This window comes from Sapajus apella, unplaced genomic scaffold (assembly GCF_009761245.1).
Source record: "Sapajus apella isolate SASKATOON/1434 unplaced genomic scaffold, GSC_monkey_1.0 scaffold8, whole genome shotgun sequence".
NCBI classification, from domain to species: domain Eukaryota; kingdom Metazoa; phylum Chordata; class Mammalia; order Primates; family Cebidae; genus Sapajus; species Sapajus apella.
The window spans coordinates 9,760,171-9,774,606 of NW_022436948.1; the positions used below are offsets into that span (position 1 = coordinate 9,760,171).

The following is a 14,436-nucleotide window of genomic DNA, read 5'->3' on the forward strand; positions in this document are numbered from 1 at the left end:
AAAAAAAAAAAAAAAAAAAAAAAAAAAAAGCTTCAAATAAAACCAAACAACCCCTTTTCCAGCTTACAAGATTCTAACCACTTCTCACTGCACCCTACAAATCCCAGGCCAGACCCATCCTGACACAGAGCCTCTGCATATGCGTGCCTCTCTGCAAAAATATACTGCACCTTGCACACCCACCCACATAATAAGACTGCCTACTCATTCCTGGGAAGGCCTGTCCCTTTTTCTGAAATGAGTGCCTTCACACGTTTTGAAAATATTAAGGAAAAGATAGTAAGAAATTGGTATATCCAAACAGTCCATACTTTTTTTTTCCCAGAAAATTCACAGTTCTGAAATCCAGCATCTCTAAACCACCACAATACTCCAAATACTCCAGCAGTGCAGTCTGTTCACTCTACTAAGTGTCTAAACATGGAGGAAAGAAACATAAATAAGACAAGATCCCTACTCGCATAGTTCACAGCCTGATAAAAGTGGAAATACCTAAACACATCGCTTCAGTTTAATGTGGCATACATGAGTGAGAGAGGGTGGACAAAGTGACAGAGTCTGATGGTAGCAAGAGAAAACTCAGCCACCGGCAGAGGAGTCCTCAAAGTCCAGAGGTGTGGCCGGCTAGAGTTATGGGAGGAGAACGGTCATAAGGTGTGTATTGATGATAAGGTGTGTATTTAGGAGGTGGGGTAGCAAGGGACACCACTGCTCATGGCAAGGAGGGCATCAGCCAGGTAAGAGCAGGTAACTGGAGCAGTCAATGTTATGGTTGGCCATATGAAGAAAGTGCTATCTGGTATAACTGCCAGCACAGGTGAGAAGTCTGGAAACAGTCATTCATGCAAGCTCCTTTATTTTAAAATACAGGGCATGTGGTATGTTACCAAGCAAGTCTTCTGGGTGAGCTTGGTAAATTCACCATTTATGCATGTATTTCTTTTTCTTTCTTATTTTTATTTATTTATTTGTTTTGAGATGGAGTCTTGCTCTTGTTGCCCAGGCTGGAGTGCATGATTTCGGCTCACTGCAACCTACGCCTCCCGGGTTCAAGCGATTCTCCTGCCTTAGTCTCCCAAGTAGCTGGGATTACAGGTGCCCGCCACACACCTGGCTATTTTTTTTTTTTTTTTCGTATTTTTGGTAGAGAAGGGGTTTCACCACATTGGTCAGGCTGGTCTCAAACTCCTGATCTCAGGTGATCCGCCCACCTTAGCCTCCCAAAGTGCTGGGATTACAGGTTTAGTAAATGTGCCTGGCCTTATCCATGCATTTCTTTCATGCAACACAAGAGTCCTGTGAGATGGGTATTAGCCCCAAGATGGGGATACTGGAAGTCAGGCCATTCGGAAAATTGCCCAGGTCACACACCCAGCAGCTAGCAGAACCAGATTTGAGCTCAGATCAGTGAGATAGTACAGGGTCTCCATTACATTACGCTAGTGAGAAAATTTTTGGTTCAGTCCTTAAATAGCTCTTTTGCCACTGATCTTGCAATCTATCCTGAACATCTTTCTCGTGAGAGATTGAACGGTTTGGTAAAACCGATGGAGTTATATAGCCTATAAATAACTAGACACATAAAGAAGTAATCGCATAAGAAATGTATCTGAGCAGATACACACACCTTACAATCGAAAATGTCAGCAAGAAATCTCTCACTTTACCCATTTTTAACTTCATACAAAACCACATCCAGGGTTGGGAGCTGCGGCTCATGCCTGTAATTCCAGCACTTTAAGAGGCTGAGGTGGAAGGATTGCTTGAGCCCAGGAGTTGAGACCAGACTGGGCAACACAGTGAGACCTCCGTCTCTACAAAATAATAATAATAATAAAGAAAAAGAAACAAACAAGTTCGAGTGAAAAACCAACAGCCAGGTCCCAAAAAAGTTCACTGTAAATATGTTTACATGAAGGAATATTTCTGAGTTCGATGAAAATGAGGACACAGTGACCCTACACAAAAGCAAAAACATTTAGCAACAAATAATAGATATGTACAATTAGTAATAAAACTGATAATGACCCTTAGTTTACAGCACAGAAACACTCATCACCAACGGGCTTAATCAACTCTGAGACACACTGATTTGAATTTGGTCTTTCACAGTGGTAATTAAATTGTACGGGAAAAAATTAAAGCCACCTAATGGTAGTAGGCCTGGGGGGCGGAGGGGACGGCATTCCAGCACTCTAACCAAAAAATCTAGCAACGTCTTCCCAAATGCAGGGCTGCGGTCGCGAGTGTAAGGCAACACCTGCGGGTAACAGTCCCGCCAGCAGCCAGGAAACCTGCAGGGCGCAGGGGCCAGGCCGGCGGAGCGCCTGGATCCCTTCTCCTGCGGACGGGTTGGAAGACTGGGGTCTTCCCCGACCAGGAAAGCCCTCCGTCAGGTCCGCGTCCCCAGCCTCCACCCCAGCAGGACCGCACGAGCAAACAAAGGCTGCGCGTCTCGCTGTGGGCCCGCCCCAGGAGGGCGCGCGGGCCGCGACCCAGCTGACCTGCACCTGCAGCCCCGCTCGGCGAGGGCGTGGCTGGCCGCACATCCTCCACGCGAGGATCTGGTAAGTCGAGGGGACCCCACCCAGCCTCCCCGCTGCCCTCCGGGTTTCCAGCCCCGAGCTCCCACCCCCGCACTGCAGCAGCGCGCGCCGCGGGCCCGGGCCGCGCGCCGGGAAGCCACCTGCACCGCGGGCCGCCCTATGGCGCCGCCCGAGCCCTCTGGACCCCGGGAAAGGCTCGCGGGCGGCGGGGAGGCGACGCCCGGCTCCTCCGGCTTCGCCCAGCGGCCAAGGGGTGGACGCCGGGCAGGGCGCGGGCACGACTTACCCGCAGCAGCGGCCCTGTAGTCGGGCGCGCCCACGTGCGGCGCGGAGGAGCCCGCCCGGCTGCGGAAGAGCGACTAGGCAGGGGCTGCGGCGCGGCCGGGAGCCAGAACCGCCGAGGAAGCGCGGCGCCCGAGAACCGGCAGCGACTGCTCTTCCCCACCGCGGCCTCGGGGCGGAGCTTGGAGGCGGGGCCTCTACGCTCGGGGCGCGACTTGAAGGCGGGGCCGGAGGCCCGGAGGCGGGCCCAGGGGCCGGACCTGCCGGTGGGCCATAGGCGCGCGGGGGCGGGGTTTCCGCGGACGGGGCGGAACTGGAAGATGGGGCCTGACGCTTGGAGGCAGGATCAAGGGCGGGGCCTGGAGGTGGGCCATGGGTGCAGGGGCGGGGCCTCGGCGGGCCGGGCGGGGCCTCGGCGGGCCGGACAGGTTTGGAAGGCGCGGACTGACTCATGGAGGCAGGATCGAGGGCGGGGCCTGGAGGCGGGCCATCGGTACGGGGGCGGGGCCTTGGCGGGCCGGGCTGGGCTGAAAGGCGAGGCCTGATGCATGGAGGCGGGTTCAAGGGCGGGGCCTGAAGGTGGGCTATAGGCTTGGGGGCGGGGCCTCGGGCGGGGCTTGGGCTTAGGAGCAGGGCTTGGGGAGGGACTCCGCGAGTCGGGGCGGTTCAGTCGCCGCTGCCGCGGAGTGAGGGAGCCGGAGTCTTTAGCTTCCCGCCGTAGGCGTTGCTTTGCAGCCGGGCTGCTCCGGGGAAGGCCTTGCACAGGTGGGCGGGGCGGCGTCCGCGTCTCACCTGGGGACCCCCGACACGACCTAATAGGAGGAAACATTGGTCAGTGCCGGTCCAAGGTCGTCCGCGCGTGCATCGGCCCTCGGAGGTGCTTTGGAGTCACTCACACAAACGGAGAAGCTGGGGATCCTCGAAGGGTGCCCAGCACCTGGTTCACCCAAACTTTTCCCTCTCGACTACGCCCAAGTCCTCCACACACGCTCGGGGCTCGGGGGCGCGGCGGTCTTGGGACCCCCGCTAAGTTGCCTCAGCCCGCGCGGGCCTGAGGTTTCCGACCCTGGGCGACCGGGTAGGCGGGATCATTTTTACCTGGACGGAGCTCGTCGCCTGGGCTCTGGCTCAGGAAGGAGACCTTGAGGCCAACCTTAGAAAGCATTTCTATCTCCAGACAAACCCCAACCCCTGCCTGCTATCCTCTCGAGCGCTGGGACCTGGAAGGTCCAGTCCGACCACTTCAGAGCAGGACGCACCTGGAGGGTGCGCGGTAGGCAGCGCTCACCTTAGCACAGGCCCTGACCCACCGAGCTGCGGCTCCCAATCCGGACTGGGCCACTTGTGGATGAAGGCTGTCATTTCTGCAGAGGCCTCGATCCTTTTAACCCCCAAACATCCTTTAGAAATGTTCAGACCAGGGTGACAGAGTGAGACTCCACCTAAAAAAAAAATTGAGTATTCTGACAAGAAATCTGTTTTCTTGGATCAAGTTGTCTTGTCACACTTAAAAGTCTACTTAGCTGCATTCATCAGTTTAAGACATGCAGAAAGAGCCAGGTCCTTGGATATTAATACTCAAACCAAGTAAGGCATTTCAAATTTAATTTAAACCCGAACTTTAATCCTTACCCCTCTTGACAATAAAGAAGGCATTATAAATCCGAACCTACTACATTGTCTGGCTCAAGCTGGTGCCCCCAGACTGACCTCAAGTGATCCACCCACCTCAGCCTCTCAAAGTGCTGGGATTCCAGGAGTGAGCCACTGTGCCTGGCCTAAGCCAACGTCTTTTATAAACTAAGTTCTTCTCCACCCATCTTGATAGTAACCACTGGTTCTCTGTTGGCTTCTGCCTCCTTCCCTAAAATATCCATTCCCTTTGCTCTCCCCATATTCTTCTTAGTGGAGAAGTCCTGTGCAGTTCTGTATTTGATACTTTGTCCACTTTGCAATTGACCTTTGTTATTGACACCTGTTTCATCTCCACACTGCATCCTTGTTCAGATTCTTAGTCTGTCACAATCCTTGCTGCAGTTCAGTAGGTGAAGGAAAAGTCAAAGGGTGGAGTCTAAAGCTGATATTGCATGTGGGTGTACCACATATGAAACAGTCTAGAAAAATGTATCACAGAAAAGCTGATGTGGAAGGAAGCACTGGCTCCCTCTGGTGCCTAAAAAACACATTGTATTAGCCAGGTGTGATGGCATGCACCTGTACTCCCAGCTACTTGAGAGGCTGAGGCAGGAGGATCGCTTGAACCTGGGAGGTAAAGTTTGCAGTGAGTCGAAATTGTGTCACTGAACTCCAGCCTGAGCAGCAGAGTAAGACTCGGTCTCAAAAAAAAAAAGAAAAAAAAAAAAACCAAAACCAAAACAAAATAAACCAGAAATACATTGTGTGAGATAATCCATTTAAAATATGCTGCATTTAAACCATATTTCATTTTAAGTGTAATCTAATTTATGCTTAAGTTAAATGTATCATCTCCCTTAGTTTTTACACCAAGAGAGTTGTTACATGGTCTCTAGACTCATCAGTGAAGCTGGACTTGCCAAGCACTAGAGTCAAAAAGACTTTGTAGTCAGTCCTAGATATGATCCTGGCTTTAGCTCTGAGATCTTGAGCCAGTCAATTAACCTCTCCAAGCCTTTATTTCTTCATTTGAAAAATGGCATTGATTCCTACCTTAAAGGATGCAGTGGTTTGAATGTGTCCCCTAAAGTCCTGTTTTAGAAACTTAATCCCCAAGGCAACAGTATTGCAAAGTGGGACCTTTAAGATCATGAGGGAAGATTCTGCCATCATGAATGCATTAATATCTTTATCAGGGGAGTGGATTCCTGATAGAAGGATGAGTTTAGCTTATACTTTGTGTGCATTCTCTTGCCCTTCTGCCTTCTGCCATGGTAGGGATACACCAATAGGCCTTTGCCAGATGCTACTGCCATGCTTTTGGACTTCCCAGACTCCAGAATTGTGATAAATAAACTTACCTTTTTTTTAAAAAAAAAAAAAAAGACAGGTGACAGAGTCTCATTCTGTTGCTCAGGCTGGAGTGAAGTGGCATGATCATAGCTCACTGCAGCCATAAACTCCTGGGGACAAGTGATACTAACACCTCAACTTCTCAAGTAGGTAGTACTAAAGGTGGCCATGACAATACCTGGTCAATTTTTGTTTTTTGTGGAGATGGGGCCTCTCTATGTTGTCCAGGCTGGCCTTGAACTCCTGGCCTTACATGATCCTCCCACTTTGGCCTCCCAAAGTTATGGGATTATTGGCATGAGCTACTGTGCCCAGGCAAATTTACTTTCTTCATACATTACCTAGTCTGTGATATTCCATTATAGTAACACAAAATGAAGGGAAAGGACTGCAGTAAGAATTACCTAAAACCATGTTGGGAAATTATTAAGCAGGACATATAGTCTATCTAGTTTGCCATAGGTTCTCAATTCATGATTTTTTTCTCCTTTTGATTCCAAGCCTAATTGTTTTTTTTTTTCCAACAGCATACTGTGAACCCCCAAAATCTGAGACAGGTCTCAGTTAATTTAGAAAGTTTATTTTGCCAAGGTTGAGGATGGGCAACCATGACTCAGCCAGAAGGTTCTGACAACATACGCCCAAGACGGTAGGGGCACAGCTTGGTTTTATACATTGTAGGGAGACATGAGACAACGATCAATATGTGTAAGATGTACGTTGGTTCAGTCCAGAAAGGTGGGACAACTTGAGGCGAAGGTGGGACAGCTGGAAGCGTGGAGGGGACTTCCAGGTCATAGGCAGATAAGAGATAAATGGTGTCATTCATTTGAGTTTCTGATTAGCTTTTCCAAATGAGGCAAGCAGATATGCATTTATCTCAGTGAGCAGAGAGGTGGCCTTGAATAGAATAGAAGACAGGTTTGCCCTAAGCAGTTCCCAGCTTGACTTTTCCCTTTAGCTTAGTGAGTTTGGGGCCCCAAGATTTATTTTCCTTTCACAATACTGTAAAACATGTTAATGCAAGGTGGCTCACACTAGTAATCCCAGGACTTTGGAGGCCGAGGCAGGTAGATTACCTGAGGTTGGGAGTTCGAGACCAGCCTGACCAACATGGAGAAACCCTGTCTCTACTAAAAATACAAAAAAAAAAAAAAAAAAAATTAGCTGGGCATGGTGGTGCATGCCTGTAATCCCAGCTACTTGGGAGGCTGAGGCAGGAGAATCACTTTAACCTGAGAGGCAGACGTTGCAGTGGGCTGAGATCTTGCCATTACACTCCAGCCTGGGCAACAAGAGTGAAACTCCATCTCAGAAACACACACACACACACACACAAGTTAATGTACTTCTATTAGTTAGGTTCCTTTTGATTGCAAGCAACAACTACCCAATTCAATGTAGCTTAAGAAAAAGGAAAATATATTTTAAGGCTACAGGGGTATCTTGGAGCATCTCTAAGAACATCTAAGATGCTCTCTAAGAGCATCTCTAAGCATCCTCCCATCTCTAAGGATTTCAGGAATGATCTTAGGGTCATTCTTTTTTTTCTTCTTCTTCTTCTTTTTCTTTTTCTGAGACAGCATCTTGCTTTGTCACCCAGACTGGAGTGCAGTGATGCAAACATGGCTGGCTCACTGTAGCTTCCACGTCCCAGGCTCAAGCAGTCCTTCTGCCCCAGCTCCCCGAGGAACTGGGACTACAGGCATGTACCATCACACCCAGCTAATTTTTGTATTTATTTTGTAGAGACAAGGTATCACCATGTTACCCAGGCTGGACTTGAACTCTTGAGCACAAGCCATCCACCTGCCTTGACCTCCCAAAGTGCTGGGATTGGAGGGATGAGCCACTGCACCTGTACTAAATGCTCCTCTTGACGGTTGGCCTCCTTCTCTGGCTATGGCTAGCTCCCTCTGCTTCTCAGGCACATGGGGTGGGACACACAGTAACAGCTCTGATCCAATCCCACCGGTTCTTTTTAGAGGAAGGACCTATAGCTGGAGCAGTCAACAGAGGCAAGGTCACCTTGTGGCTGCTGCAGCTGCAAACATGGGAAGGAAGTCCGGGGGAGGGCGGGAGATCATATTTTGGAGGAGGGTGCTAGGCAGATCATCCAATAAGGGCCAATGGCAGCCCTTCTCATAAGAATGAGAAATGTCATTCTGACCAGCCACTGACAATTAAGGGTCATCTAAGTGGGCTACATGCTTATCCAAAAAGGATTGGCTAGAGACAAAAGAGGAAGTGGGTTATTTATCCAAAAAGGATTGGTTAGATACAAAAGAGGAAGAAGAAATAAAAGGGACGGCTCATTTCCTCATGCACTTCCTGTCTGTGACTTTGTCAGGCAGAGCCTGAAGTGCTCCTGAAGTTCCTGGGCGATTGCCCGTCATTGGCAGGACTGGAGTTTGGCCGCAGAGGGAGGCCAGAGTATAAAAGATACTCAGGAAACTTACTGAAAGCCATTAAAATGTTTTTAGAGCCAGAAAAGAAGCCATTAAAATGTCTTAGGAGCTGTGGTCTGAGATGAATAAGAGCATGTTGGATTTAATCAGTGACATATAAATAGGCTGAAGGAAGTTTTTGCTGTTAAGTTTTTTTTTTTTTTTGAGACAGGGTCTCATCCTGTCACTCAGGCTGGAGTGCAGTGGTGCAATCATGGCTCACTGCAGCCTTGACCTCCTGGTTTCAAGTAATCCTCCCAACCTCAGCCTCTGAGTAGCTGGGACTACAGGTGCACACCACCACACCCATCTAATATTTTTTGAAATTTTGTAGACAAGGGTCTTGCTATGTTTCCCAGGCTGGTCTCCAACTTCTGGGCTCAAGCAACGTGCCTGCATTGGCCTCCCAAAGTGCTGGGATTCCAGGCATGAGCCACTCCATCTGGCCTGAGGAAGTTAAATGCAGTCTACGGGGGATTCAGACTCCCCCTACCCCAAGTAGATGAAAAAGTGGGAGAAAGCTGTGAGAGTTAAATTGACACTTTGAGGAGCTGTCATTGTAAACCAAAAAGTCAAGAAAAACAAATAGCTACACACTGTGATGAACTAGAAATAACTAGGTCATCTTGTTTAGTTCTGTTCCCCCAAATAAAAGAAACTTGAGGCTGGGAACGGTGGCTCACACCTATAATCCCAGCACTTTGGGAGGCTGAGGCAGGCGGATCACGAGGTCAGGAGTTTGAGACCAGGCTGGCCAACATGGTGAAACCCCTTCTCTACTAAAAATACAAAAATTAGCTGGGTGTGGTGGCGCATGCATGTAGTCCCAGCAATTCAGGAGGCTGAGGCAGGAGAATTGCTTGCACCCAGGAGGTGGAGGTTGCAGTGAGCCGAAACAGTGCCATTGCACTCCAGCCTGGGTAACAAGAGCGAAACTCCGTCTCAAAAAACAAAACAAAACAAAACTGGAAACAGCAAGGAACAGCTGGAAAATGGTGGAGCTCTGACTCCACCGTTCTAAAAGCACTTGCTATGCCAGTGGTTCTCAAAGTGCAGTCCCGGGACCAGCAATGTCAGCACCACCTGGGAACTTGTTAAAAATGAAGCGTATTGGTGTGGGGAAGGGAACCAACAACTCATTTCCATCAGCCCTCCAGGTGGTCCCGATGCCCACGAAAATGTTCTTCTCCCTCTCAGGCAAAAGAGTTGGGCATAGCAATGTTGTTGAGCTCCAGATTCCAGAACTAGAAACACCTTTTTTCCAGGGGAATTCTAATGGACATTCGTTTTCAAGAACAGAAAGAGAATCAGGTTGGGCGTGGTGGCTCACACCTGTAATCCCAATGCTTTGGGAGGCCGAGGCAGGTGGATCACCTGAGGTCAGGAGTTTGAGAACACCCTGGCCAAGATGGTGAAACCCTGTCTCTATTAAAAACACAAAAATTAGCTGGGCATGGTGGTGGGCACCTGTAATCCCACTACTCACTCAGGAGGCTGAGACAGAGAATTGCTTGAACCCGAGAGGTGGAGGTAGCAGTGGGCCAAGATTGCACCACTGCACTCCAGCCTGGGGAACAGAGTGAGACTTCATCTCAATTAAAAAAAAAAAAAAAATCTGGGTGTGGTGGCTCACGCCTGTAATCCCAGCACTTTGGGAGGCCAAGCGGGCCAATCACATGGTCAAGAGATCAAGACCATCCTGGCCAACATGGGGAAACCCTGTCTCTACTAAAAAACAAAAAATTAGCCAGGCGTGGTGGCATGTGCCTGTAGTCCCAGCTAGCAGGGGAATCACTTGAACTCGGGAGGCAGAGGTTGCAGTGAGCCAAGATAGCGCCGCTGCACTCCAGCCTGGTGACAAAACACAACATCAATTCGTTCGTTCATTCCACCAACATTTATTAAGCATCAAACTCTGAGGCAGATGTTTACCAGTTTTGCACAACTTTGTCACGGAGCAGCTGGCCTTGTGGCTCAGTGGCATCTGGAGGCAGGAGGGCCAAGTAGACAGGGGTCTCAGCCTCCTCCTCCACAGTCCTGATGTCGAATTCCTTAGTCACGTCTGTCTTCACTTGTCCTGGGCAGCACGCATTCACGAGAATCCTATCAGCTTTCCTCTTCTCATCCAGATGCCTGGCCAGGATCCTTGATAAGACTGTGACCCCCAACTTGGATACCCCATAAGGTAAGTTGGGCCAGCCTTCCCTCTCATGTACCTCATTTTTTGTGTCCTCCACAAACTTCTTCATGAGATCCACCAGGTCTGCCTCTGTGAGTGTCTCACTGCGGAACTTTTCCTGCAGATCTTCACTGCAGTTTTCAAAAGCCCTTAAACACTGTAAACTACTGATATTCACCACTCTCCCTAAAACAGAATGAGAGAAATATGAAAGCATATCACAGAGATACAACCATTGGTTGAATATACCAAACATACAATTGAGTCATAGTGCAGGTGTTTTTTTTTGTTTGTTTGTTTGTTTTTTTGAGACAGAGTCTCGCCCTGTCGCCCAGGCTGGAGTGCAGTGGTGTGGTGTCATCTCTGTCCACTGCAACCTCCGCCTCCCAGGTTCAAGCAATTCTCCTGCCTCAGCCTCAAAAGTAGCTGGGATTACAGGTGTGCACCACCACACATGGCTAATTTGTATTTTTAGTAGAGACAGAGTCTCACCATGTTGGGCCAGGCTAGTCTTGAACTCCTGACCTCAAGTGATCCAATTGCCTCGGCCTCCCAAAGTGCTGGGATTATAGGCATGAGCCACCGTGCCCGGCCTTGTGCAGATTTAATTGCAGATTAAAAATGAAAATGTGGCTGGACACTGTGGCTCATGCCTGTAATCCCAGCACTTTGGGAGGTCAAGAGGGGCAGATCACTTGAGCCCAGGAGTTCAAGACCAGCCTGGGCAACATGACAAAACTTTGTCTCTACTAAAAATACAAAAGTTAGCTGAGTGTGGTGGCTTGTGCCTGTGGTCTCAGCTACTCAGGAAGCTGAGCTAGGAGGATCACCTGAGCCCAGGAAGTAGCAATTGCAGTGAGATGTGATCACACTACCGCAGTCCACTACACTCCAGCCTGGGTGACGTGAATGAGACTGTTTCTCAAAAAGTAATAATAAAATTAAAAAATGACTATAGAAGGCACAATATGCACATGTGGGTTTTAATTTTTTTTGGTTCCTGTTCTCCCAAGGGAAGAACACACCTCCAGCAGTAAGAAGGGCTCCCTTTCACAGGATTCTCTGAGAGATGGCTGAGGTAGTAAATTCGTAGATTTCCCCAGGAAGTTTTATTTTTATTTTTTACTTTATTTATTTATTTTTTTGAGATGGAGTCTTGCTCTGTCACCCAGGCTGGGGTGCAATGGCATGATCTCAGCTCACTGCAACCTCCCCCTCTCGGGTTCAAGCGATTTTCCTGCCTCAGCCTCCCAAGTGGCTGGGATTACAGGCACCTGCCACTATGCCCGGCTAATTTTTTGTATTTTTAGTCGAGACAGGGTTTCACTGTGTTAGCCAGGATGATCTCGATCTCTTGACCTTGTGATCCACTTGTCTTGGCCTCCCAAAGTGCTGGGATTACAGGCATGAGGCACCACGCCCAGCACCCTAATTTTTTTTTTAAGACACAGTCTTGCTCTACCACCAAGGCTGGAGAGCAGTGGTGCAATCTCCACTCATTGCAACCTCTGCCTCCTGGGTACAAGCAATTCTCCTGCATCATCCTCCCCAGTAGCTGAGATTACAGGTGCCCACCACCACACCTGACTAATTTTTGTACTTTTAGTAGGGATGGGTTTTGCCATGTTGGCCAGGCTGGTATCGAACTCCTGACCTCAAGGGATCTGCCTGCCTCAGCCTCCCAAAGTACTGGGGTTACAACTGTGAGCCACTGCACCCAGCCTAAGATTTTTTTATTTTGTTCTGTGAGACAAAGTCTTGTTCTGTCACTCAGGCTGGAGTGCAGTGGCATGCTCGGCTTACTGCAACCTCTGCCTCCCAGGTTCAAGAGAGTCTTCTGCCTCAGCCTCCAAAGTAGCTGGGACTACATGTGTGTGCCACCATGCCTGGCTAATTTTTGTATTTTTTTTTTAAGTAGAGATGAGGTTTCATGTTGACCATACTGGTCTTGAACTCCTGACCTCAAGTGATCTGCCCACCTTGGCCTCCCAAAGTGCTGGGGTTATAGGCGTGAGCCATCATGTGCCTGACTCCCTGGCAGTTTTATAAAACCGTTCTTCCCCGGCATACACACTCCAAGTGCTTGTAAACTTGCTTTCCAAGGGACAGTGCTCTCACACTAAGGACTAACACCCTCAATTTCCTAGGCACACCCAATTTTCCAGGGCCTCAATTCCTTAGTGCCACAACCAGCAACAAGCATCCCTAGGGATGACTCTGTCTGTCTTTCATTGTAGATATCTCACACGTCGAATGGGCTGTTTCTCCATCCTGGTTTTTGTTTCATTACTTTTTTTTGGACACAGAGTCTTACTCTGCCACCCAGGCTGGAGTTCAGTGGCACGATCTTGGCTCACGATAGCCTCCACCTCCTGGGGTCAAGTGATCCTTCTGCCTCAGCCCCATAAGTAGCTGGGACCACAGGCACATGCCACCACACCTGACTGATTTTTGTATTTTTTGTAGAAACAGGGTTTCTCCATGTTGGCCAGGCTGGTCTTAAAGCCCTAACTCAGGAGATCTGCCTGCCTCGGCCTCCCAAAGTTCTAGGATTACAGGTGTGAGCCACTGCACCTGGCCTGATTTCATTATTTTTTAGTCCATATTTAATAATATTCATATTCATTAAATTACAAATTATTTATGTTGATCATAATTCACAGCTACTAAATTGTGTTCATAGAAACAAATATACAGGCCAGGAACTATACAACAATTTGAAGTGCTGGTGGAGATCCAAAAACCAGTAAACGTTTTAATTTACACATTTCATCAGTATCAAACCCTACTAATTTTGGCGGGTTCTTTTCTTATATATTATTCTGAATGGATGGTCTCTGCTTCCAATAGGATCTCTAGATTTTTTTTTTTTTTTTTTTTTTGAGATGGAGTCTCACTCTGTTGCCCAGGCTAGAGTGCAGTGGCACGATCTCGGCTCACTGCAACCTCCGTCTCTTGGGTTTAAGCAATTCTCCTGCCTCAGCCTCCTGAGTAGCTGGGATTACAGGTGTGCACCACCACCCCCAGCTAATTTTTGTATTTTTAGCAGAGACGGGGTTTCACCATGTTGGCCAGGCTGGTCTCAAACTCCTGGCCTCAGGTGATCCTCCTGCCTTGGCCTCTCAAAGTGCTGGGGCTGCAGGTGTAAGCCACTGCGCCTGGCTAGATTTCTAGATTTTATTTCATTTTCTGAATGGTGTTCCCCACAGGTGCACATTGCAGGGGAGCTGCATATTCTTGAGGACCGCAGTCCCACAGGAGATACCCTCACTCTGTCCTTGAAAACTAGCACCTCACTCATCCTCCAAGGTACTGAGTACTATTCAGTATTTCTTTCCTTCTTTCTCTCTCTCACCTTCAAAGGTGAAGTGTATGTATGTGTTTCTTTCCTGTTACACAGAAGTTGCAAGAATAGTTCGATAACCATCCTATACCCTTCACCTAAGTTCACTAATTGTTAACATTCTGCTACGTTTGCTTTTTCCCTCTCTGTCCCTTTTTCTCTCCAAGTTGGTGAAATCATAAACCTTCATCTTAAGCACTTTAGTGTTATGTATGGTAGCAAGGGCATTCCCCTACATTACTACAGTTGTGACCACATGCAAGGCATTTATCATTATAAAACACTATTATCTAAAATACAGCCCATATTCAAATGTCTCCAATTGTTCCAATAATGTTCTTTTTTTTTTTTTTTCTTAAGATAGAGTCTTGCTCTGTCGCCCAGGCTGGAGTGCAGTGGTGCGATCTCGGCTTGCAAGCTCCATCTCCCGAGTTCAAGTGATTCTCCTGTCTCAGCCTCCCAAGTACCTGGGATTACAGGCATGCACCATGATGCCCAGCTAATTTCGTATTTTTAGTAGAGATGGGTTTTCTCCATGTTGGTCAGGCTGGTCTTGAACTCCTGACCTCAGGCGATCCACCCACCTTGGCCTCTCAAGATGCTGGGATTGCAGGCGTGAGCCACTGCACCCAGCACCAGTAATGTTCTTTT

General features: G+C 48.5%; 2 protein-coding genes across 6 annotated transcripts in view; both read right to left on the minus strand.

Moving 5' to 3' along the window:
* The window catches only part of DOP1B (DOP1 leucine zipper like protein B), a 119,927-nt gene extending 116,931 nt beyond the window's left edge, over positions 1 to 2,996 (minus strand). For 4 of the 5 annotated variants that reach the window (XR_004268601.1, XR_004268600.1, XR_004268602.1 and 1 more), the window contains exon 1: positions 2,833 to 2,996. The gene's annotated coding sequence lies outside the window, so the exon portion shown is untranslated. Of the gene's footprint in view, positions 1 to 311; positions 331 to 2,832 lie in introns of those variants that run through there. The other variant, XM_032276932.1, reaches the window with a different exon arrangement.
* A 7,142-nt stretch (positions 2,997 to 10,138) lies between these two features.
* Positions 10,139 to 14,436, minus strand: part of CBR3 (carbonyl reductase 3) — an 11,867-nt gene continuing 7,569 nt past the window's right edge. Inside the window, exon 3 of the mRNA XM_032276934.1 lies at positions 10,139 to 10,628. Coding sequence (XP_032132825.1) covers positions 10,192 to 10,628 — 437 coding nt within the window. The 3' untranslated portion in view covers positions 10,139 to 10,191. The remainder of the gene's footprint in view (positions 10,629 to 14,436) is intronic.